At 47.5% G+C, this 25,970-nt stretch overlaps 1 protein-coding gene, 1 long non-coding RNA gene and 1 pseudogene across 2 annotated transcripts in view; 1 reads left to right on the top strand and 2 right to left on the bottom strand.

Annotated features, from left to right (window-relative positions):
- Positions 1-25,893, top strand: part of PODXL2 (podocalyxin like 2) — a 36,501-nt gene extending 10,608 nt beyond the window's left edge. Inside the window, exons 3-8 of the mRNA XM_053599647.1 lie at positions 18,471-19,249; positions 20,012-20,086; positions 21,413-21,569; positions 22,053-22,114; positions 24,667-24,846; positions 25,392-25,893. Of these exons, the coding sequence (XP_053455622.1) occupies positions 18,471-19,249; positions 20,012-20,086; positions 21,413-21,569; positions 22,053-22,114; positions 24,667-24,846; positions 25,392-25,604 (1,466 nt within the window). The 3' untranslated portion in view covers positions 25,605-25,893. The remainder of the gene's footprint in view (positions 1-18,470; positions 19,250-20,011; positions 20,087-21,412; positions 21,570-22,052; positions 22,115-24,666; positions 24,847-25,391) is intronic.
- On the bottom strand, positions 15,492-16,694 carry LOC128591871 (inositol monophosphatase 1-like; annotated as a pseudogene).
- On the bottom strand, positions 19,256-25,734 carry LOC128591875 (uncharacterized). Its single transcript, XR_008381686.1, has 3 exons — positions 25,599-25,734; positions 20,811-20,889; positions 19,256-20,035 (listed from the first exon to the last, which is right to left on the bottom strand). It is a non-coding gene; the product is annotated as an uncharacterized LOC128591875 (long non-coding RNA).
- Positions 25,894-25,970: the final 77 nt, after the last annotated feature.

Consider the following 25,970-nt stretch of genomic DNA (forward strand, 5'->3'; position numbering starts at 1 on the left):
CTTAAAGTCACTTTCGTGTGCAAAATTGGAATCTGAGGGGACATTTTGTTTCAAAATATTTCATAAGTGTATTTCCACATCATTAAATATCCTTTTATAACCTGATTTTTAATGACCAGGTAGTATTTTGTTTTGTGGTTCATGGTTCCCTGTGGTTGAATACTTAAGTTGCTTCCGGTTTTAATGCTGCTACAAATACATGTATCCTTATACATTTTTTGCTCCTTCCTGGTTGTTTCCTTAGGATAAATTTCTAGAATAACACCCATAGGTCAAAAGATGTATTAGCCTCCCACCCAGAAGCAGAGGAGGGTGCGGTGTGAAGCAGCGATTTACAAAGGAGTGAGTGGATGTAGGGGACCCACCAAGGAATCCAGGCTGACAGCTGCCAGACCTCAACACCTCAGGCCTAGAGGGACCAGGGGACAGCCAGACAGCAGAGGCCGCCTCCCTCCCCTGGCGTTCTCCCGCCTGGCTCCTGTGGAGAAGCCGGTCAGGGCCCACCCCAGGGGAAGAGAGCAGAGAGCTATCTGCAGGGCACCTGGGGCCTGTCCCATCACAGGCAGGAGTCTTTCCAGAGGCTCCTGTGAAATACTCCAAATTACCTTCAGCAAGATTGCTCTGGTCTTCATACCCACCAGCAATGGGATGAATGCCAGTTTGGGGAACCCTTCCCAACACTGAATTTTGTCATTTAGAAATGTTTGTCAGCTTGATAGGAAAACTTATAATGGTCCTTGATTACTAGTCAGTTTATATATATATATATATATATTCATTATATATAGAATGTAGAAAAATATATAAATAATGACCATTTATGGTTCTTGTTTTTGATTTGAAGCATAGTGTACTTAGGAGAACGGGCTTTGGAGTCAGACAGGTGCCAAAGTCCCAGTGCTGCCATCTCCCAGCTTGGAGGTGGCTAAACGTATGATTCCCCAGGCCTACAATTGTCCTTATTCCTGTCATCCCCTCTGCTTGGAAGGCTCTTCTCCCTCCTGATGGCCTAGTGGCCATGTACTCCTCCTCTAAGACCTCACTGGAAAGCCCTTGTCCAGTTATGCCCAGTGAGCAGGACCACTGTAGCTGATTATGCTGCTGCTGCCCTGTCCAGGCCTCCTTGCTGAGCGGGGGAGCTGGGGCTGATGTCCAGCCTGTGCCCCACCCACCTGGCCATGGGCTGAGTAAGAGGAGCGCCTTTATCTAATTCGCCCATCCGGAGGGGCTGCCTCAAGGTACTGGCAGTGGCCCTGGAGTTAGGCTAATCGTTCCTGCTTCTGTTTTCTTGCAGCATCTTGTGGTACGGAGACAAGAAAGTGGTTAGGTGGCAGACTGACAGTGAGTAGGCTGACTGCTGGAGGGAGGCAGCTCAGGGACAGTGGTGTACCGCTCCCCACTGTTCTCCTCTTCTGCCCCTGCACCGAGAAGTGGAGGCTCCTGAAGGAGGTAGATGGCCTCCTGGAGGCTGCTCCCCAGGGCAGAGGGCCTGCCTGGGTGAGGAATCCTGCAGAGTCCAGGGCAGCTGTGCCCAGTACCATCCTAGCATGGCTCCCAGGGACATCACTAACTCCATGCCACAGTAGCAGTGACTGCTAAAAACCGTGCTGCAGATGGGCCAGCCTCAGATCAAGCACCCTTTTAATAATTATGATGTCGGAGGCGCCCATAGTTCAGTGGTTAGGGTGCCAGCCACATATACCCAGGCTGGTGGGTTTGAGCCCTGTCTGGGCCAGCTAAACAACAATGACAACTGCAACAAAAAAATAGCCAGGCATTGTGGCGGGTGCCTGTAGTCCCAGCTACTCAGAAGGCTGAGGCAAGAGAATTGCTTAAGGCCAAGAGTTTGAGATTGCTGTAAGCTGTGATGCCACGGAACTCTACCAAGGGCAACATAGTGAGGCTCTGTCTCCAAAAAAAAAAAAGAAATAATAATTGTGATGTCTACCCACGTATTAAATGTGGTACATACGTGTACATGCCAGGCACTATGTCAAGGGTTACAGTTCTCATTGAATCGTCACTGAAAAAAATGTCTTGAGTATACCACTTAACCATGAGCAAACTGAGGCTGATGGGGCTTGGCTACAGCCCAGCTAGTGAGTGGAAGAATCAAGATTCAAACCCAAGCTGTCAGACTCCAAAGCCTCTGCTCTTTCACCTCTCAGCACAGTGATTTTGGTGGGGACCAGCACTAATGCCTTATACTTCGTACAGTTCGTAACACCACTATTTCATAGAATTTTCTCTGGGATTAGTTCATTTGAACTTTACAGCCACTCAAGAGGTCAGCAAGGCAGCATTATTCTCTTTGCTTAACAACTGGTGAGAGTGTGGCCAGAGGAGGTTAGGAGCTTTGCCCAAGGTCACACAGCTTGTGTGCAGCAGAGCTGAGTCTGGTGGGGTCAGCGTCCCCTGAGCAGTGATGCCTCTGCACCTGGCCAAGGGAGGCTGTTTGTTTGGTGTGCATGTGAGAAGGACAACCAGTCCATTTTATTGTCACTAGGACTTTGTTATCCATCCAATTTAGAGTTTGTTGGGCCTCAAAGAAATGGAGCTGGTATCTTCCTTCTCCCTCTGTAGTGAAGATCCAGGTGGGAAAATCAGCTGATGGAGTTTCTTTTGGCCAATGATTAGTGGTATGACCTTACCTGGGTTACTTTTCTGATCTTGTCTTCAGTTTCTTAATCTATGAAATGAGTCCCTAAGAACAACAAACTGAAGTCTTTTACAGCTTTAAAATAGTGTGATTCTATGATATTTCACGTGAAAAGAGTAGCCTCAACAAACTAGGGGAAAAGAAATGGAACGTGAATGGTTACTTCACCAGCTAGCATCAAAAGAAGTTAAAGTCTGATCAATTAATTCATTCAAAATTGTTAACGATTAAGAATAGTCTCTCAAGCTACCTGCTCATCCCTCCCTCCTGTTACCATTCACTCTTTTCATTTTCTGAGCTCCTTAAGAAAATTTTCTTTGCACGCAGTTTTAATTTTCCTACTGAACAAGAAATCTGCAAGAAAAGAGATAGTTCTTTGGGATTGGCAAGTTCTAGAGACCCAACTCAAACAGGCTCAGAGACCTGTGAGAAAAAAAGGGGGTCTTTTTTTTTGTTTTGAGACGGAGTCTCACTTTGTCCCCCTTGGTAGAGTACCATGGTGTCACAGCTCACAGCAACCTCAAGCTCTTGGGCTCCAGTGATCCTCTTGTCTCAGCCTCCCGAGTAGCTGGGACTACAGGCATCTGCCACAACTCCTGGCTATTTTTAGAGATGAGGTCTTGCACTTGCTCAGACTGGTCTTGAACCTGTGATCTTAGGCAATCCATTCTCCTCGGCCTCCCAGAATGCTAGGATAGGCATGAGCCACCGTGCTGGCCTCAAAAGGGGGTCTTTATTGGCTCAAGAATGGAAGAGTCCAGGGATAGGTTTCCTGCTCCAGCCACAGGTGTGCCGCCTCTGTGGCCAGAGCCGCCTTGCTGCATCTTGCTTTGCCACATCAAGCCACCCTTGTTGGTGGCTTCCTTAGGCTGCTCTTGGGCAGTGGCTTAGAGTAGCCTGGTAACTCGTTTTATAAGCTTTTCACTTAGCAACCCCAGCAGAAGGAGCCTGCATTCTTGGTATTCCGGGAAGTGTCAGAGTGGAACCCAACCCACGGCTGGACCAGTCCTGAGGCCAGGGGGATGGACCTTTCTGACTGCTCAGGGCTATGTGGAGAGGCTCCCAGAGTGCGAGGAGGGTCCCACACTTGTGGTTCAAGACGAGAGGAGGAATGTCCCTCAGAGGTGACCTGAAGTGCCATCAACATAGAGAGGGAGTGAGGGGACAGCACGGCACTCGAGTAAGGAACATTCTCCAAGTGCTTATACTTTACCCATCATTTTCACACGGATGCATTTTAGACTTCACAGCAGCCTGATGTAACCTATAAAAGCGAGCATGACTGGTATCGCTGTTATATAGCTAAGGAAACTGCTTACATTTAAAAGTGGCACTAAATTGCACAGTTAATAAGTGGCAGAGCTGAATCTCAAATCTGAGATTTCTACTTGATGATCTGACTCTCCTTCCAACTATGAAATTATTCATTAGGCCACTTTAATTATCATCGGCTGTGATCAATTTTGGAGAAAACAGATCATCAAAGCAGTTGTCTCCTGGGACCTGGGAATAGTTCCTGCGCAGCAAATCCTTGCGATTGTAGCTACTTTGCAACGATTGCCCCCACAGAGCCGGGGGGCAGAACAGGAGGACACTCTCACCTAGGTGCAAAAAAACCCTGTGATTTTTGTTTTATGCTAGCAATAAACATCACTATATAAAAATTTAAAACTGCAAATAAAAGAAGAAAATAAAAATTCTCCATAATCTGATCATACAGAGTCAATGACTGTATCTTTTTGGATTTTCTCTTATGGGTAATATATAAAATATACTTTTACCAAAAACAGACAGTGGTGGACATTATAGTGTAGACATCTTGCAGTATCACTTAACATCTTTCCAAGGCAGCAGACACACCCCTCAACCTCAGTTTAAGGCTGCCATAGTGTCCCAGCACATGGGTGGACAGTCCCTCCTTTGGTCAGTCCTCTGAAGCATGAAAGTCAGATCTCTCTAGTCTTTTGTTATATGAACTGTGCTGGGGTGGGAATGCTTAAAACCACATCATTGGCCAGGCATGGTGGCTCACACCTGTAATCCTGGCACTCTGGCAGGCTGAGGTGGGTGGATTGCTCTAGCTCAGGAGTTCAAGACCAACTTGAGCAAGAGTGAGACCCCATCTCTACTAAAAATAGAAGAACTAGCCAGGCATTGTGGCAGGTGGCTGTAGTTCCAGCTACTGCTGAGGCTGAGTTCAGAGGATGACTTGAGCCCAAGAGTTTGAGGTTGCTGTGTGTTATAAGGATGCCGTGCACTCTATCCAGTGTGACCAAGTGAGACTCTATCTTAAAAAAAAAACAAAAAAAACCCACTCATCATTGTGAGCATCCTTATTTGTTTTTTTAGGGTACCATTCTAGAAGTGAACTTGCAGGTTCAGAATTTTTTTTTTAAAGCTTTTTCATTCATATTGCTGAATCCAGAAATGTTGCCTGATTTCCTCTCCTATTGGGACTGGGTTGAGGGCCTGTTTCCTGTACCCATCCAATACTGATATTAAATTATTAAAGTATATATATATATATATGCTTGTTAAGTTGGTAGTCCAGAATTTTTAGCTTTTTGTAGTTTAATTTATGATTCTTTTTTTGCAAGTAGCCAAAAATGATTTTTATTTTTCTTTTAAATTATTTATTTGAAAGTTTTAGATAGATTGTCTGGTGATGAAATCACGGGTTTTAGTGTATTCCCTGCACAGATAGTGTACATTATACCTGGTGGGTGGTTTTGATCCCTGACTCCACCCACCCTCCCCTCGCGTTAGTTTCCAGTGTCCAGCATTAACAGCACCAGTTGCACCAAGTTGCTGCAAAAGACATTATTTTATTCCTTTTGACGGCTGAGTAGTATTTCACGGTTTGTGTGTGTGTGTGTGTGTGTGTCTGTATAACAACGTTTTCTTTACTCCTTAGCTGACGGGCACTTAGGCTGATTCTATATCTGCAATTGTGAATTGTGCTGCAGTAAACATTTGGGCACAGGTATCTTTTTGGAATAATGATTTCTTTTGGATAGATAAGTAGTGGAACTGCTTAATTGAATGGCAGGTCTCCTTTTAGTTCTTTGAGGAATCTCAATACTGTTCTTCATGGAGATTATACTAATTTACATTCCTACCAATAGTGTCTGAGCACTCCCTCTGCACAGCATCTACTGTTTTTTTACCTTTTAATTATGGCCATTCTGATATTGTTCTTTTGATTTGCATTGCACTAACCTGATGATTAGTGATGTTGAACCTATCTGTTGGCCATTTGTGTATCTTCTTTTGAAAAAAAATCTGTTCATATCTTTTGCCCACTTTTTGATAGGATTGTTTTATTCTTTTTTTATTTTTTTTTATTTTTGGCCAGGGCTGGGTTTGAACCCGCCACCTCTGGCATATGGGACCGGCGCCCTACTCCTTGAGCCACAGGCGCCACCCAGGATTGTTTTATTCTTGATTGGTTTCTTGGATTACTATTGAAATTGACATTAAAAGTTTTTAATTATATTGAAAGTTTTCTTTGCACCTCTGTTTCATACATACTTATTTTGAATTTTGAGTGTTTTTGTGTTAACACTTGGAGGGATGACTGGGTTGAGAGTTGCACTTAGGAGACAATTTTCAGTGATTTGACATTAACCCAAAGGGACATTTAAAGTGGTCTTTCCAAGGCTTTAGCCCTGACGCCTGTTTTAATTCAGTGTTTTGAACAGAGAAATCAGTTCATTAATATTTAACTGATGCTGAAGGCCATCCATGGGATTATGGCTACCCTGGAAGACCAGGGTAACCTCGATAAATTGGGGAAACAGGCCTTTGCAAGACTGAGATGAAATACAGGAGGAACAATGCAGCATGGTATGTTTAAAAGCCAGCACCACAGAGAGATTGAAAGAAAGGGTCTGGAGCACCAAGTTGTCATCGTGCCTGGGAGCTTCACCTGATGGCTCGAGCTGCATCGGAGCCAGAGCTGGGTGTGCAGCGTAGATGCTGTGATAACCTCAAATGCTGTTACCTGAGCCCGGAAATTCTACTTTACATTTTCCATTAGCCTCAAGTTAGCAAATCTTGTTCAGTTTTTAACATTTCATTCAGCAAATATGCACATGTTCCTATTCTGTGGACTTGGCAGCCAATCTTAACACTGTGGTGAACCCAGAGTTTTCACAACAAGAAAAGTAACAATAAGGAGGTTGAGAATCACAGCCGGGTGCAGTGGCTCCCGCCTGTAATCCCAGCACTCTGGGAGGCCAAGGTAGGGGGATCGCTTCAGCTCAGAAGTTTGAGACCAGCCTGAGCAAGAGTGAGACCCAATCTCTACTAAAAATTGAAAACTAGCCAGGTGCTGGGTTGGGCACTTTTCGTCACAGCTACTCGGGAGACTGAGGCAAGGAGATCTCTTGGGCCTAGGAGTTTGAGGTTGCTGTGAACTAGGCTAACGCAGGGACGCTCTAGCCTGGGTTACAGATTGAGAGTCTGTCTTGAAAAAAAAGAAAAGAAAAAAGGAAGGTTCAAAATAAGGAATATTTGTAGTCTTTTAGGCCAGGAAAAGAAGGCTAAATCGGGACAACTAAGAGAATGTGTAGGGTTTTTTCACCTAAAGGAGATGCTTGGCAGGTGCTTCTCACCTACCAGGTGAAACAGATGTGGCCTTAAGTGTAAAGAACCATCTCAGATAGGTTTAAGAAAATTGGTGGTGGGGGTTTAGTCAGTAACACAGAAATGCCTCTGTGTTCAGGACACATTCTTGAAGATAATTGCCAGCCCATCTTTTCTAGACTTTCCAGGTACCTGTCTGGCAGAGAACCTCCTCTGGTACCCTTCTAGTGTTAAGACCCTGGCCCCTAACCACAGGTGCACCTGCCCCAAGCTGGTCTGTGTAGATGCTCAGAGCGGGAGACGAGTCGTGTGCCTTTAGGAGATTCCCCTGGGCGGGAGAGCAAGCTCATCCCTGTAACATCCTTGCTATGTTAGCCTCTCATCACTGTGGGCATAGGGAACGTAGAGGCTAATTCTCCTGGAGCAAGGGGGAAACCCAGAATTCTATTCCTATAGGACTCTGAGGCTTGGCCTTGGTCTCTTAAATATCAACCACATTTGTGATTCAAGCCCCCCTTGAAGAGATTGGCTGTGACCACAAAGATGTAGGTGGACTGGGGATGATTCTGCTCGTCAGCCTGCTCCTCTCTCGCACCCTAAGCCAAGTCTGGGTGCGGGACTGAATGACCAGGAAGTGTTAAAAGACACTAGCTTTAACCACACAAGACTGAGTTTTACAACTATGACACGTCTGGCATCACAACTTAGAGCAAGCATCCTCCCCTTCCTGAGTTCCCTCATCCATGAAAGGAGGGATATGGGCCCTTTGATCTCCCTAGGCCTCTGTCTACCTATAACCCCCACCCCCGACTCCACCCAGCCAGTGGGATTTGGAGACCTGATTTCCCCAGGGCCCAAGGGAGTATGTAGTTTCCAATCATCTGCACTGTAACTTCACAGTGTTGTTCTCAGCAGAGCAGCTAAGAAGCCAAGGAGCTGGATGTTGGCTCAAGACCCTGGGCCACCCTCAGGGGCTCCCCGCATAGTGAGGGGACTGCTCTGGGTGTCTGCTGAGTTCCTTTGATGCTTGGACATTCCTTGGCCCAGCTCAAGCTCTTCTCTTGAGGGCCTGAGCCCCAAGGGACTTTGCACATCCTTCAGTGCCCCAGTTCTTCCACAAAGATAGGAACAGACTTCCACAGAGTCACCCTTTTGTTTCACGTGCCTTCCAGGCAGCTCTGCCTGTTCACACCTGTGTCCAGATGTGAGCCTCTGTGGCAATGCCTCAGACAGGCTTTGGGGGGTTGGATACCAATTATGGAGGTGCTTCGCTCCAAATCCCTGAAGTAGATGGAGCGACCTGGAGGCAAGCACTGAAAGGGTTGGATTCTCTCTCTCTCTGGAGTCACAGCATCCACGTGGCAGGGCTGGCGCTGGGTCCTCAGGCTTTGCAGTGGATCACTAAGTGAGGGGTGGAGAGCTGGAGGTGGGGGGCCTGTCGATGTGTGCCCTCCCCTCCCTCCTCCTACTTCTACCTCTCCCTTCTCTTTCCTCCCCTCTCTCTTCCTTGCTCTTTTCCCTGCTCAGACTCACATCTTTGTTTCCTTCCTCTCTTGGTAAATAGGTCTTTTTCACCTCCAGATGCCTGCTGAGTCATCTTCTTCCCGCTCAATGCTGCAAGCTCCTGGGAGCCTCATCTTCACTCCTAGGACACCTGAGTGGGAAAAGCGCCTTTCTGCCTGTATGCCAAGATTGTTCACCCATTCATGGCAGCCTTGGCCCTCCCGCAGGGTGCTGCGCTCCTGGCCCAGCGCGGCCTGCCCTGTCCGTGGCCTGTTTCTCTTCTCTTCTGGTGCCTCAAGCATGTTCACTAGTCTGTAGTGAAAGTGATTCTCTCTTGCACACAGGCTCTCTCTCTTTTACTCCTTATTTAAAAAAAAAAAATTGTATTTACAGAAAAGTTGCACCAATAATTCCCATATATCCTTTACTCAGATTCCCCATTTTTATTTTTATTTTTTTGTGGTTTTTGGCTGGGGCTGCGTTTGAACCCGCCACCTCCAGCCTATGGGACCGGTGCCCTACTCCTTGAGCCACAGGCGCCGCCCAGATTCCCCATTTTTAACATTTTGTTCGGTTTGCTTATGATGGTATGTGTGTGCATATATACATATAGAAATAAGGACATGTAATTTTTTCTAAACCATTTTGCAATAAGTTGCACACAAGTTTCTCCTTTGCCTCAAATATCATTGTGCATTTTTCTTAGCAACAGATTCTCTTAAAAAAAAATACACAGTAGGATAATAAAAATTAGGAAATGAACACTGATATGATATGCTTCTGTAATTATATATACTTTATTCAAACCTTGCCAGTTTCCTCAGTAGTGTCTTTTATAACAAATAAAGAGCCGCATTTTCTAGTCCATTATTCAGGCCAGAATCATGTACTGCACTCAGTTGTCATGTCTCTCTCATTCTGGAAAACTCTCTGATCTTTCTTTGCGGTTCATGACCTTGACCTTTTTGTCAGGTGAACATGATAACCCCTACACTACAGAAACCCATTGACCTTCACCTTTTTGAAGTGTGTTGGCCAGTTGTTTTGTACACGCCCCTCAACTTAGGCCAGTCATGTTTCCCCATGGCCAGAGTCAGACTTTGCATTTTGGCAGGACCACCACCGTGAATCCTGCCATGGTTCTGCTCTTGAGTAAAGTCTGGTTCCCGTGCTCATTATTCTGAATTCACACTGGCCCCTGAACTGGGAGCCCGTCTTCAGTCTGTGGGTGTCTGTCCTAATCTGCTCATGAAGACTTCCATTGCCCTCTGGTTTCTAGTTCATGCCGGCCTGGGGCCTCCCAGTAAATGCTTGTTTCTCTTGTAGGAGACATTTCTAATGTTCAGATTCTATCTAAACTTATTAATAGATGGCCAGTCTCCTCTTGGCCTGGATTCTCTTTGGCTTATCACGCAAGCACTTACCCTGCCCTTCATTCATTGAGGCATGTTTCCAGGATAGTGCTGTTTTTCCTATTTTGATTTTATAATAAAATAATAATAATTACTTTAATAATAATGATGATGGAAGGAGGAGAGGGGAGAATAATTTTGTTTTGAGACAGGGTCTTGCTTTGTCACCCAGGCTGGAGTACAGTGGCACAATTAGCTCACTATGACCTTGAATTCCTGGGCTCAAGGGATCCTTTTGTCTCAGCTTCCCAAATAGCTGGGACTATAAGTGCACTCTACCATGCCTGGCTAATTTTTAAAATTTTGTAGTGATGGGGGTGGTCTCCCTATATTGCTGAAGCTAATCTCGAACTCCTGGCTTCAAGTGATCCTCCTGCCTGGGGCTCCCGAGTGCTAAAATAATAGTCATGAGCCACCACACCTGGCTGGAGTAACTAAAATTAATCAAGTGTTAAACTTGTGGCCCACCACAGGTGCACCTCACCGAACTCTCATACAGCCCTGTGTGGTGGCTACAGCCCTTATTTGGCAAATAAGGGAAGGGAGATGCTTCCTTAGAGGTTAGGAAATTTGTCCAAGATCATATAGTTGATAAGCAATGGAACTGAGGCCACACAGAAGAAAAGGAACAGTTCTGGACCTTGAGCCGTGATCACTGCTGACTCCAAGTTCCAATGAGCAAGCCTTGTTTATTGATTGTTAAGTCCTTGGCAATGAGAGGCTGGGGGAAAAGCCTGGGAGGAGATGTCAGTTGGGGAGCTGTTAGCATGGAGATAGTAGAGACAGTCTTGGAGTAAGTGAATGGACAGATAAGGAAGTATAGAAATTATGAGTCAAAGGCTGACACTTTGGAAGGGAATGCAATTAGGGAGACAGAAGAGGAGCTAATGACAACAGTAAAAAGAAGTCTGTGTGATTGGAGGGGAGGCCCTGGCTATAGGAGGCGGAAGGTGGGGGGTTAGGACTTCAGCAAACATACACGTACTCCTTTCTGCTCTGGCCAGGCACTGTGGAACATAGAGATGAAGAAAGTCATCTTGCTTGGCATCAAGAGTTTGTAATCTACTGAATCCTATTTAGGACAGTAGAGTTGTTTTTAATGACATTGGTAAATAAGACACATAAGTTAAAAGTATCTCCAAAGCTTAAAATATCAGTGCTAGAAAGAACAATAGAAATCATATATACCAGCATCTTCGATGGATGTAGGAAAAACTGAAGTCCAGAGAAGTTCAGAGACTTAACCATTGCTTCTGACCCCCAGACATCCTCTGGCTGATCTCAGAGGATGATGCAAACAGTTGAAGGAGTTCTGCTAGAGAGCCAGGTGCCCTCTCAAGGCTTTTGGAAAGTCGGCATCAAACTGAGTGAGGGGTTGTTTTGGCCAGCTTGCCCTCCTGGGAACTCTGGCATCCCCGTGGGAGTCTGCTGGTGAGTGTACCTCAGCACACCATCTTCCAGCCACACCCTGGGCTTTACTGAATCAATTGGCTATTTCAAATGATTCTTTCCTCTAGGTGTCACCATCCCTGCCAGGGGCATGACGACTCCCATGGTCAGCCAGAGTGCGGACTCTTCCTGGAGCCAAGCAGCTCCCATATTTGCTCAGTTCTCCCTCACTGTCAACTCTTGAATCTGCTCTTTTCTCATCATTTCCAATGTCATCACCGGCATGGATCTCTCCAAACCTTTGCAGTAATCTCCCTAACTCTCTTCTCTGACTTTATCCACTTGCTCCGTCATCTAATTTTTGTATATTGCTGTCAGATCAGTCTTCTAACAGTGAAATCAAATGAAACCTCATGGTTGTAAGGGATTTTCTGTATTTCTTACTCTGTGGTCATCCAGCCCATTTTAATTACGTTTTTATGTATTGTATTTTAATTTTAAATATATCTAGTTATTATAAGTTCTTATATTGAGGTAATTTTTTTTATTCTTTTATACACTTATTTTATGGTGTAATTTCCTCTCAGATCTTTCTGAAGATAAGAAATTTTTCTAAATTCTCTTTTGTTTACTAGATTAACTCTTCTCAGAGTTCAGTTCCATTGCAGTCTGATCTCCATGTGAGGCTGCCTTTCTTCAAATGCCTCATGAATCTTGGTGGTTCTTTCATATTTAGTATAAAGGTAATACTAAATTTAGCTGGGCGTGGGGGTGTGTGCCTGTAGTCCTCGCTACGTGGGAGGCTGAGGCAGAAGGATCCCTTGGGCCCAGGAGTTAGAGACCAGCTGGGGCAACATAGCTAGGCCTCATCTGGAAAAAAAAAGAAAAAGATAGTACTGGATGGGTCAGCATTAGAGGCTGGTGTGGGTTTCCTCAGCAGCGGTGTGGTGGCAGCTGCCCAGCAAGCCTCTGCCCCAGCTGTCAGGACTGGCTGCTTTGTGTGGGGTGTAGATAAGCTTCCTTACAGAGTACATGCAGGAGGATCATAGTTACTACTAAGTCTCTGCTATTCAAAAAAGTGAGGTGGGTAGAACATTCTGATTATTCATTTAAATGTTACAGTGGACTTTCAGTTATCACTAAGATCATTCAGCCTCTGAATCATACTTTTTATCATAGGGAATCCATTTTTCTTTTTCCTGTGGTTTTTCTCAGAGCTCGCTCTCTGTTCTAATTGGCACCACTTGCTTTCTAGGCCTACTGAACAGCTTCATCCTGAGATCTGTTTTCATGACATTGCTCTCATGTTTTGATTTCCCAGACCCTCTTTGGGGGGTTTCTTGGAGAGCTTCCTTAAATAATTCTCCCAGAATCTGTGGATAGTAAAACTTTTAAGTTCTTGCATGTATGAAAGTATTTTTATTTTCCAGTCACACTTTTAATAGTTTAGTTGGGTATGAAATTTCAAGTTCAAAATAAATGTTCCTTAGAATCTTGAATGCATTTTTTTATTTCTTCCTGCAGTCTAGGATTATTAATTAGAAGCTTGATAACAATTTGATAATGTGTTTTTTGTTCCTTTATAGGTAACCTCTTCTTTCTGTGAGAGCTTTTTGGATCTTCCCTAGCCCCTCAGAATTCTAAAATATCATGAAAATGAGCAAGGTTAGGGATCAGCCTTTATCAGTAACCCAGATGATATATAATCTTTCAAAGTGAAGATTCATGTTGCAGGTCTGGGAATTTTTTTCATTCCTCTCCATTCTCCATTTTACCGGTTCTTTCTTTCTGGAAATCATATTAGGTAGATATTAGGCCTCCTACACTGGCTGTATATATCTTTTAACTTATTTCTCCCTTCTTTTTGGCTCTAGATGCTTTTCCTTGACATTTTCTTCTACCCTTTGAATATTTGAATTTTCAATCTATTTAATTTTTAAATTTCGATAATTGAATATTTCCAAGAACTTTTTCTTCTTTAACAATTATTTAATTTTCTTTTTCTTTTTTTTTTTTTGTAGAGACAGAGTCTCACTGTACCGCCCTCGGGTAGAGTGCCGTGCCATGACACAGCTCACAGCAACCTCTAACTCTTGGGCTTACGCGATTCTCTTGCCTCAGCCTCCCGAGCAGCTTATTTAATTTTCTTAATCCCCTTTTATTTTAGGGAAGCAATATTTTTAAAACTTTTTAAATTTAAAATTTTATTTATGATCATCTTAATTAAAATAAATTTATTATAAAAACAACCCTTTATAGAATAATACAAGTATCAGATGCAACCATACAAATACAGTATAGTATTCAAATCCTAGTATCATATACACTTAATATTCCACTAATGTACGCAACAATATAATAATTCCCTACCTTGCTTGAAAAGTGTATAGAAGCACTTTTCGTTTTCTCAAACACGGGACTCACATAAACTTATAATAAAATTTAGTAGTCTGTTCACATGACAAGGAGCAAGGCTAAGCAATAAATTAATTCTTTAAAAATGCCTATAACCAGTGCAATTTTCTTTTTGAGTCTATTAGGCCAAAGACTAATAAAGACCATTTAAAAGCTGACTAGAACCTAGTAACAGTGAAGTTACATAAGGAATTTGGGGGAAAACCAAGTAGTTCAATATCAACAACACAGTATATGTGCCAGCACGAATAAATTAGTGTGTAAACATCTTTAAAACGTGACTACTGAATTTAGTAAAATGTTATACTCTATCTAATTGTATCAGACACCTGAAGAGAGTGCTTTTCGGGGACAGTTTTTTTCTGTTACACAACAGGGACTTTAAAGCAAATCCAAACACACTGAGAAAGTAGTTGGAGGATGTGTTCATTGAAGAAATGATGGAGCATCTTACAAGGGTACATGTGAAACTTAGTAAATGTGGAATGTAAATGTCTTAACACAACTAAGAAAACTCCAGGAAGGCTGTGTTAACCAGCGTGATGAAAATGTGTCAAACAGTCTATAAACCCAGTGTATGGTGCCCCATGATCACATTAATGTACAGCTATGATTTAATAAAAAATAAATAAATAAATAAAAAAAGAAGACGACGACGAGATGATGGAGCGGCACCTGTGGCTCAGAGGGGCAGGGCGCTGGCCCCATATGCCGGAGGTGGCGGGTTCAAGCCCAGCTCTAGCCGAAAACTGCAAAAAAAAAAAGAAAGAAAGAAAGAAATGATGAACAGTGGTGTTTGAGACAGGGCCCTGCTCTGTCGTCCAGGTCAGAGTGCAGTGGTGTCATGTCATCATAGCTCACTGCAACCTCAAGCTCCTAGGCTCAAGTGACCCTCCTGATTCAGGTCTAGAGTAGTGACCACAGGCATGTGCCACCACACCCGGTTAAATTTTTTTTGTAGAGATAGGGTCTCACCAGGTTTCTCCAGCTGGTGTTGAACTCCTAGCCTCAGCCTACCAAAGGGCTGGGACTATGGGCATAAGCCACCAGGTTTGGCCAAACAGTGCTGTCTTGCCGTGTAGTAAGGTAATGTGTATTGTTAGAAAGAGAAATAGATACTTTTTACTTCAAAACCTAAAGAAAAAATACTGGGAGCTTATTACTTTATGTGTCTTTTATAACTAAGAAATGTTTCCTTCAAATTATTCATCCTGACAATGTCTGTAGATTGCCTTCTGTTCCATAGGCACTTTACTAGGTGCTACGTGGACACTGATGAACAAGGTCTAGGAAGTACTCATTAGACCCTTAACAATTTAAATAAACATGACTGTTAAAACTAAAAAGAAATTTTTTTCCAAAAAGATAACTCTATGAGTATCTGTGTGTGTGTGTGTATATATATATACACACACACACATATATATATAATATACACAAATATAGTAAGTCCAAGTTCCAGAGGACCACAAGTACTTAGAAATGCAAAATTGCTAATCGATGTTTTCAGTTGGTGCCATCCTTATCTCATGAACTGTACTTCCTGTGCATTGTTCCAGAAATTTTTAAAACAATGAAATAAATATTACATCTCTTCTTACAAACATAGTCTTAGTAAATATGGACTGTGTTCCAATTTTTTAATCTTGATAAAGACAGTTTAAACCAAGCATATCATACATCTGAAACAGATGTGCATCAGCAAGTCAGCACATCTGGGGAGAAGCCACTGTGACTGATTCAGGACGTTGTAAAGGCGCGACCCGGGTTTCTTTACCTTCCTTTCTGTGGTGTTCTCTACTTGCAGCAGTTACTCATCACGGCATCAAATCCGATGGTCCACCTGTGACATCCATCAGCACTCCCCCAGCTTCAGGAACAGCAACGCCAGCTCCCGCTGCATTCCAGCGGGGAATCCCCATTTCAAAGTAGGCGTCTGCTCCTGCAGTGGCCACAGGCACATGTTCCAGCACTCCGGATCCCATGAATAGGAGTGCAGAACAGCCTTTCCATATTAGAAAGAATAATTTGACAGTCTCCTGTGTTCTAGAAGAGCCCAACTCAGTCACAAGAGCGATTTGGTAATATCTTCTTCTTTTGAAACCTGTAGTTTTTGATCATTACACAAGGCACCTTTTCCATTCTTGGCAGTGTACGTCTTATCTTCCACACAACTGTACACATCTCCAAATTCTATCCTTTTATGTACAACAAAGCCAATCAAAACAGCTACAAAAGGAAATCTATGTACTAAGCTAGTTGTTCCATCAACAGGGTCAGTAGTCCACGTGGGGTTGTCAGTTAAGACACACTTTTCCCCAGCTGCCACAGACTCCTTACCAATGAAACCGTGAGACGGATACTTTTCCTTTATGGAGGAAATAAGCATTTTTTCAACTTTTGGTCTGTAACAATAACCAAATCAGCTGGAGAACTTTTCAGCATAACATTCTTTTCACTTTTTATAGCTTCACAAATCACCTCTCCAGCTTGTCTTGCTAGGGTTAGAGGATAATCCATGCATTCCTGTCAAGGATCAGCTATCTTACCAAAAATATACAAGAAGGAATCCTTTAATTGCCGGCGAGAACGCAGGTGCCTCAAGGAGTGAAATGCTGAGTCCCGGGAACAGTCCTTTCCAGCTCTCATGCTTCCGTCCTCCGCTCAGCACCAGCCCCAGTGCAGTGTGCCTGCTCACTGCATGCCCGTGTTACCCACTACTCAGCTCTTCCAGAGGCACAGAGGCTCTATTTTTAAAAACTTTTTGAGGTTACTAATTAGAATTTTTTTTTTTTTGTAGAGACAGAGTCTCACTTTACCGCCCTCGGGTAGAGTGCCGTGGCGTCACACAGCTCACAGCAACCTCTAACTCTTGGACTTACGCGATTCTCTTGCCTCAGCCTCCCGAGTAGCTGAGACTACAGGCACCCGCCACAATGCCCGGCTATTTTTTGGTTGCAGTTTGGCCGGGGCCGGGTTCGAACCCACCACCCTCGGCATATGGGGCCGGCGCCCTACTCACTGAGCCACAGGCGCCACCCACTAATTAGAATTTTTAAAATTACTTTCTGTTCTCTGAACTTTCTATATTCTGTGTCTATGCTAATTCCACAGTTGTACCTGCTCTTAACTCTGCTGGTAAGAAAGTCTGTCTCCTCCTCTGCTCTGTTTTCCTGTGTTTATTTTGGCTGAGAAGTTATCTGTTTCTGTGATCTCATCTGTTTCCCACGACCTCGGAAATTTATTTAAAAACTTTTTACCTTCATTTTGGCAGTTAAAAGAATATTTTTTGCCGGCCATCCGATGGAAATTTTTGGAGGGGAAGAGCTAAAACGAGTAGATGGCGTTCACTGCCGACTGTTCCACCACTCCCATTTCTATAAAGTGTTCTCACACTGACAGTGGTATTTTTTTTTTGGCAGCTGATAAAAGTTGCTTCCTAGATAAAGATTCTGATATTTTGAATGAATTTCCAAAACCTATTCTATGATTTGCATACATGGATTTCCTGAAGAGACTCAGGGTTCACTGAAATGCCAGAAGACAGCCTGATCTCCAGGAGAGCTCCTGATTTCTCTGCTTCGAATGTATTTGCTAAGAAGAGCAGAGAGGATAGCAATCTGTTCTGCCCCTGAGAACAGTGCCCCTGTAGGTTCTGGAAGGCCCTAGAAACCTCTGGGCTGAGCCCCTGGCTTCCCTCTGGCTTTCCTGGCATCTTATTTATTTTTTAGTTGAGTCAAAGTCTCAATCTCACCCTCGGTAGAGTCCCATGGTGACATAGCTCACAGCAACCTCAAACTCTTGGGTTTAAGCTATTTTCTTGCCTGTCCCTAGCAGCTGGGACTACAGACACCCTCCACCACACCCAACTATTTTTTGTTTGTTTATTGTTTACTTAGCAGGCCTGGGCTGGGTTTGAACCCGCCAGCCCCAGAACATGTGGCCAGAGTCCTAACCGCTGAGCTATGGGTGCCCAGCCCGCCTTTTTTATTTCGTCCTGTCCTAAACTAGGGAAAAGAGCATAGTTTAGGAACTCTGGTCATAATCTTTGAACCTTACCTTTTCCTGTGAGAAGAGGGTTCTCAGACTCATTTGGGAATTTTACCCAGAAGACTCTCATAAGAGCCCATTAGAAAAGGGGACTTTTCCTAATTATTATGAAGGTCTTCTGGATAAGACTCCCAGATGAGAAAATGCAAATGTATTATAGAAACAGTGGAGAACATACACGTTTATTGGCTATTTTTGAGAGATTTAATATACCAGCTTTTACTTTCTACATTTCTGTGTTCATTGAATTTTAGTGGCAAATTAGTATTATTGTAAAGGAAACAGTGAATGGCCTGGTCCCTTTGCTTCTCGGCAACTGGGCCCTCCCCTCTCAGCCTCATCCCCCATACCTGTAGTCTGATGTCCCCTTGGGAGTGTACCAGGTCCCTTCAGTAAATACGGAGTAAGTCAGTGGATGATGAAGCGAGTAAATGAACTTTTGTCTCTGTCCTTAGACTACGTTTTCCCAGACTTAACTGAGAAGGCAGGTTCCATAGACGACACCAGCCAGACGCAAGAGCTACCAAACCTGCCCTCTCCCATGCCCAAGATGAATCTGGTTGAGCCTCCCTGGCATATGCCTCCTGAAGAGGAGGAAGAAGAGGAGGAGAGGGAGACAGAAGAGGCAGGGAAGGAAGAGGAGGAGGAGGAGGAGGAGGAGGAAGAGCTGCTCCCAGTGAATGGACTCCAAGAAGAAGAGAAGACTCAGCTCTATGACTCTCCTCCCACCAGCAGCACCCGGACTCCAGGGACCACCAGACACCAGCACGGCAACCCCAGGGACCAGGCCTCATCGGGTGTGCAGGTGGAGAGCAGTGTGGGGCCCAGCATATCACCGCTCTCAGTCACCCCAAGCACAGTGCCCCTGAGGGATCAATACTTCACCAGCCAGGAGGCAGGAGCCACAGCGCTGCCTGCTGCCAGGCTTGGGGTAGAGTTTGAGGCTCCCCAGGAAGCAACTGAGATGGCCACTGCAGGAGCAGCTGGTCTGGCTGGCAAGCAGGGGGAGGGGCCAGCCTTGGCTTCATTCCCTCAAACCGAAGCTCCAAGTGGGGCTGAGGTCCCAGATGAAGGTCCTCCTGACCCTAGAACCTCAGCCTCTTTCCCCCTGGCACCTCGAGATGTGGAACTGACACCTTCCTCTGCTATCTTGGGGCAAGAAGGTCTCAGCCAGCAGCCCCAGGAAGGGCAGGCAGCTGAAGCTCAATCCAGAATACCATGGGATTCTACTCAGGTAAAGTGAAGGTGCACATGGGCTACAAGCTGCACTCTCCCCAGGGAGCCCACCATACCCAGGGCTGGTGCAGCAGCGGGTTGGGGGTGGGATCAGCCAGGCTGAGGAGGAGGCCACTTTCTGCAGCCCCTAGAACACTGGTGGGGATGCGTACTGTGGCCTGGCAATGGGTGTTTTCACCACTCTCAGTGAAGAGGCCTTTGGATAAGCCTGGTGGCCTGGCCTGGCCTGGCCTTCCCCTGTTCAGGTGCTGCTGCTGCCACCCTCAGCTCTCTGCCGCTTATACCAACAGCCCAGGGCTGGTGGACCACCTGTGTTCTTCCTGTCCCATCTCCACTGCACCCCCCCATAACACACATGCCCGCATACCCCCACACATGCACAAATCAGTGTTCACACCCACAAGGAAAAGAAAGAGGCCCGGGTTGCCAGCCTGTGCATTTGGCCCCCAGAGCATTAACAAGTTTGCTATTGAAACTTATAGACAGGGCAAGCCCTCTGCAGTCTAGCCTCTGTCATAGGGTCCCCGCTTCCTGGGCACCATGTCTTGGTTCTGCCTCTCATGTAAGAAGTTCCTTGCTTGGTCCCGGAAGACATTTGGGTTTGTGGACCTTGGGTAGTTCATGGTGTGTCACCTCACAGAGATTGTCAGCTGCCACCTGGCTGTAAGACACCTTCACGTTTCAGCTTCTCAGGGGGCTTCTGCCCTGTGCTTCTCCTGGGCCTTTGTGACTGTTGGTCTTCTTCTGTCTAATCCTCCAGGTGATCTGCAAGGACTGGAGCAACCTGGCTGGGAAAAACTACATCATTCTGAACATGACCGAGAACATAGACTGTGTGAGTGCCAAGGAGCCCTGGCACACAGGGGCAGGCTGGAGGCGGCGGGCAGAGTGGGGCAGAGGGAGGGCTGTGGTTAGGGGTGGTGGGGGAAGCTTAGTCCTTCAGTCAGAGGAGGCCAGCCTAACCCAGGGGAAGAACCAGCGTGGGGGCAGGGAAACAAAGAAAAAGAGTGCTTTCATATTTTAAAATTTCTAAGGGCTCTTTCATGTGTGCAACTGTCTCATCTCTAATGATTCTGAAATCTTTTTTATAAAGTTATTTTTTCCCTGCAGAGGCCGCTTTTCCCCATGTTTGCTTTGGTCTCGGCCTCTTCATACACACACTCTCCTCACATGTCTGGTGGAGTTTGTTCATAGCGGTCTCATGAAGACTATCACAAAGCTGACGGCTGGGCCTGGTGGCTTGCACCTGTAATCTGGGAGGTTGAGGCAGGGGTATTGCCTGAGCTCAGGAGTTCAAGACCAGCCTTACCCAGTTTCTACTAAAAATAGAAAAAATTAGCTGGGGGTTGTGGCAGTGCCTATAGTCCCAACTACTCAGGAGGCGGAGGCAGGAGGATCACCTGAGCCCAGTAGTTTGAGTTTGCTGTGAGTTGTGACACCATAGCATTCTAGCCTGGGTGACAGAAAGTCTCAGAAAAGGGAAAGAAAGGGAGGGAGGAAGGAAAGAAGGAAAGGAAAAAGAAAAGAGCTGACTGGAAGCTTTGAAAGTGGTTTGTCACCTGTGCCTTCTCAGAAGGGTGGTGTGGCTGGGCCATATCATTGGGAATTTTCTCCTGTCAGCATTATTAAGTCTTCTTCCTGGGGTGAAGTAGAAAGAGCTGGTTTTCAGGGTTCTGGGAGCCAGGCTGGGTGGAGGCTGGGCCTGTCAGTGTTATAAACTTGTGCATAAACATCACCACTCACTTGCTCCCCTTTGTAGAACAAAGCACCCCCCACGGGGCACACATAGCTTTGCCTGATGTCCTCTAGGTCAGAAACCCCTTGTTTTATTCTCTTTAAAGTATAAACCTCCTGTCTTCTGTCAGGGAGAAGGGACATTTGTCAGCCTTGCAGCAATAGGGAGGGAAGAAGGGCTCCAGATGCTTCTTAAGCAGACTTTCGGCCAGCTGCTATTTGCGGTACCCTATTCATTCCCTCTTCTAGAGGGGACCAGTGCTGCTTATCCCAGGGCACTGTGGGAACATACATCGGTGTTAATCTGATTACTTCTCAGCTTCCCCACTTTGGCTTAGGGTTCTGTTCTGTGGGGTTTGCCACGAGGGTGAAGGGAGCTGGACCCCTCTCCTTCACTGAGCATGGGGGGCTTCTTCTGCCCTTGTAGGAGGTGTTCCGGCAGCACCGGGGGCCACAGCTCCTGGCCCTGGTGGAAGAGGTGCTGCCCCGTCATGGCAGTGGCCACCACGGGGCCTGGCACATCTCTCTGAGCAAGCCCAGCGAGAAGGACCAGCACCTTCTCATGACACTTGTGGGCGAGCAGGGTGAGCGAGGCAGGTAGATGGGAGGGTCCCGGAGGGCAGCAGGAGGCAGACAGATCCTGGGGTCAAGGGAGGAATGTACATGCACAAGGGCTGTGAGACTTGGAACGCTAGGGGGTGGTGGCCTCTCCAGCTCAGGGTTCAAGGCCTTCTCCTCCTGGAGAAGAGGAGCCCGGGGGCAGGTGTGTTCCTACACAGGTGGGAGATAAATGGATGGGCCCTGCTCCCAGTGTGGGGGTGAGAAGGGGACATGTTCAGAAGGCAGTGCCTGGGGCTATGCACTGTCACACTGTCACACCATGTTCTAAGAAATCGACTCAGAGGAAAGCAGGCCTACGAGAGGGGATTGTCCGTGTTCCGAGGGTCTATGTGCAGTTGGAGCTGGGAAGTAAGGCTTGGGCTGTGGTGCAAGGAGGAGCCGGGAACCTGTGGAGGGGGCGCCTCCGCAGCCATGGCTCTGCTCATCCTGTTGTTTCTCCCCATCAGGGGTGGTACCCACTCAAGACGTCCTTTCCATGCTGGGTGACATCCGCAGGAGCCTGGTGGAGGTAAGAGCGCAGGGACCTGGGCCTGTTAGCTGCTGTGCTCCCTCCCAACCCTGTTCTGAAAGCCAAGAGGCTGCCCACATGCTTTGGGAGATAGGCGGGGCCTGTAATCCTAGTGGAGCCTGAAGTAGGCAGATTACTTGTGCTCACTGGTTCCAGACCAGCTTGAGCAAAAGCAAGACCCTGTCTCTACTAAAAATAGAAAACCTGAGGCAAGAGGATCACGTGAGCCCAAGAGTTGGAGGTTGCTGTGCGATATGATGCCACAGCACTCTACCAAGGGCAACAGCTTGAGGCTCTGTCTCAAAATAAAAAAAAAAAGAGCAAAAGACAGAAGCATGTTCTGGGCAGGCTGCTAGGTTCCATGGGACAGACGGAGCCCATAGACACTACTAACTATGCAGTGTGAGCAGTGGACAGGGGTGAGAGGGGTGTGGGTGTGGGGGCTGCAAGAAGAGGGCAGCACTGAGGAGAGGAGGGTCTCAGGTGGGGATGAACATTAAGTGGGAGTTTTCTAGTGGACAGCATGAGAGACGCCATACAGAGCCTGGTGGGAGGCAAGAACGTGGCATAGGTTCCTGCAATCTCAAGAGCACCAGGAGGTGTGGACAGGTTTGAGGAGCTGCCAGGCAAGCACCCCCAAATGCAGCCCACTGTGGTAGGGACTCAGGGGTCCTGAGAAAGCCCTGGTATCTTGGGAAGTGCCCCAACCCAGTGTGGCCTGGTGGCTGCCTGTCCTGTCCTAGGGAGACCTGGATAGAGGAGACAGCTGGCCACTCTTTTCCTGAGCTGTTGCCCAAGCCTAGGCAGGGAGGGGCAGGGTCCCCTGGTTCTCTTGCCCCTCATACCACCTTGCCTAGGCAGGAAAACCTTGCATTCCTTACTTCACTTCATGAGGGCAGCCACCATCTCCACCAAAGCCACATTCACACACTGTGCACCCAGTAACCTGTCATCAGCCCTCTTCATTCTTGAGGGCTCTACACGATTTGACAGCAAAGATGAGTGGGTGCTGTTGTGGGCTGCCTCCTTGTCCTTAGATGGGGGAAGGGTGGCTTTGGTGGGCATATCAAGGCTCACTAGATGTCAGACAGCGCTGGGTTCTCTCAGTCCCTCCCACTACTCCATAGGTGGCATCCTGTTGACATTGTCCCTCAAGATGAGAGCTGACACTGGGGTGACCTGCCTGAGACTGCATAGCTAATGGGCACTAGAGCCAGGCTTTTGGACAAGCCTGTCTGATTCAGGAGCCTGGGCCTTTCATCAGCTGTTGTACCACCTGAATGGCCACTGAGGGCCTTTCCAGTTCTGAAATAATAGGCTTATGAACACCAGGGGCGGGGGGGAGCTGATGGAAGCTTGGGCTAGTCTTGACCTTTTTATATAGACCTTCCCATTTCTTCCTGCCCTTGGGCGTTGTGGCCTTATTGGGCACTTAATTCAGGTTGACTTGGCCAAAAGGCATAACCAGCTCTTTGGAAGTATAATAGTGGGTGAATCTAGCAAGAAACCGTGACCCTTGATAAGTTGAATAATTAAAAGAAAAGTTCTGGAAATACATAGGTAGGTCACAGAAACCATGAAGAGCTAAAGAACCAACCTTAAAAGGGGGAATTCTTTGGGGGCCAAGAGTTTGAGACCAGCCTGAGCAAACGTAGTGAGACCACATCTCTACCAAAAAAAAAAAAAATTGGCTGAATGCAGTGGCACACACCTGTAGTCTCAACTACTGGGGAGGCTGAGGCAGGAGGATTGTTTGAACCCAGGAGTTTGAGGTTTCAAATAGCTATGATTGCACCATTGTACTTCAGCCTAAGCAACGGAGTGAGACCCTGTCTGTTAAGAAAGAAAAAGTTGTCTAATATGGCCTAGGCATCTGCGTCAGGAGCGGCCCTGCCACCTCATCTGATGAAGTACTTCTCCCTCCTGGGTTGTGTCTTCCTGAGATGCTGATCTGTGGGAGAGCATCTGCTTGGCCCAGTAACACAGTGGCCTCGTGGCAGAAGGCGGCAGGCCCAGCCCAGACAGCCTGCCGTGTGGGAACAGTACTGGGCAGCTCAACACCATCAGTGAACACTGCAGTGGGAAAGGAAGCTGGGAGGCTGGGAGTATCCCTGCACTGTCCTGGGGGTCGTGACACTGGCCCACAATGGCCAGAAGGATACCAGAATACCCCATCTCTAGTGCCGAGGAGGTAGCTGTGGATGTGTGTTGGATTGTGTGGGAAGGGATTCACAGCTGCCTTTGTCTCCAAGAGGCGGGGACAGGGATGGGGCTCTGTCTAGTTGGACTGTGTCTAGCAGCTTTGGGTCAGGCCACTGCCAGATGAGTTCAGACTTGAGGTTAGGTTGGGTGGGGATGCGAGGAGGCTTGCCCCTAGCTGTCCTTAAGTTAACAAGTGGGGAAGGGTAGAGAGTGAGCCCCCACTGGGCACTGGTACAGGCCCAAGGGACTTCAGGAGCCAGGAGTGTGCCTGCACCTTCTTAAGACCTGCCACCCTGTGGGGAACCCTCAGCACTCCAGAACGTAGGCTGAAGAACTGCCCTCCACCCCAGATTGGCATCCAGAACTACTCCATGACAAGCAGCTGCCAGGCACGGGCCAGTCAGGTGCGCAGCGACTACGGGACGCTCTTTGTGGTGCTGGTGGTCATTGGCGCCATCTGCATCATCATCATCGCGCTCGGCCTGCTCTACAACTGCTGGCAGCGCCGGCTGCCCAAGCTCAAGCATGTGGTGAGCACGGGGATGGTTGGGTTGGGGTGCAGTGCCCAATCGGTGATCTGAGACTCAGTGTCCTCATCTGCAGGTAGGGGGCAGTAGCTCTCCTGGGCACACAGGGCTGTGCCGAGGACCAGCTGGGGACCTGTGGGTGAAGCCGCTTGTCAGAGCAGGCACTGTTGCTGGTTCTGCAAGGTGCCAGCCCAGGACAGGTGCTAGAGGTGGGGGCATGCGTATGCCACCCACAGGGTCCCCTCCCCAGGACAGGCACTTCAGGCTTCCCCAAGAGCGAGTGAGCAGGACCTGGTGATATTCCACCCATCCACAGTGGAGGGAGCCTCTATGGCAGCGGGCTGTTGGGAGGGCTTAAATGGTCAGGTAGGCATGGGGCTTTCTCGAGTGAAGAATTATTAATGTATTTTGAGAAAAGGTTGAGTTGTAGGAACAGAAAAGATGAGAGTTGCCATCTTGCCCAGGGTGCCCTGGGGATTCCCTGGGTGGGCTCGCTCTGGGGTAGGGGCGGGCCGGGGCGCTTGCCCAGCGGCCTCTCCCACGCGCAGTCGCACGGTGAGGAGCTGCGCTTCGTCGAGAACGGCTGCCACGACAACCCCACGCTGGACGTGGCCAGCGACAGCCAGTCGGAGATGCAGGAGAAGCAGACCAGCCTAAACGGCGGCGGGGCCGTCAACGGCCCGGGGAGCTGGGGAGCGCTCATGGGGGGCAAGCGGGACCCGGAGGACTCGGATGTGTTCGAGGAGGACACGCACCTGTGAGCGCAGACGAGGCTTAGGCCGAGCCGGCCGCACCGGTAACGAGCAGGACGGACCCCGAAGCCGACGGCCCGCACACGCCCCGCGACCCCGCAGCCTGGCCCTCGGCGCCGGGCTTCTCCCCGCTTCCCCCGACTTCACAAAGCGCTCTTGGCACAACTCCCCCCAGTCCCACCCCGAGGCCCTGAGAAGCGGCTCCCAGAGCCCGCCCCCGGCCCTACAGGTGGCGCGCCGGCGCATCCAGCGCCCCGGGACTCCATTAAACACGTCCGGGGACCACGCCGGGCCCAGCCCGTCCTCTGCCCGACTCTTTATTTCCGGGATGTGGGGGTGCGGCCCGGGAGAAGATGGCCCGCGGCGGGGGCGGGG

Source organism: Nycticebus coucang, chromosome 8, assembly GCF_027406575.1.
Source record: "Nycticebus coucang isolate mNycCou1 chromosome 8, mNycCou1.pri, whole genome shotgun sequence".
NCBI lineage: Eukaryota > Metazoa > Chordata > Mammalia > Primates > Lorisidae > Nycticebus > Nycticebus coucang.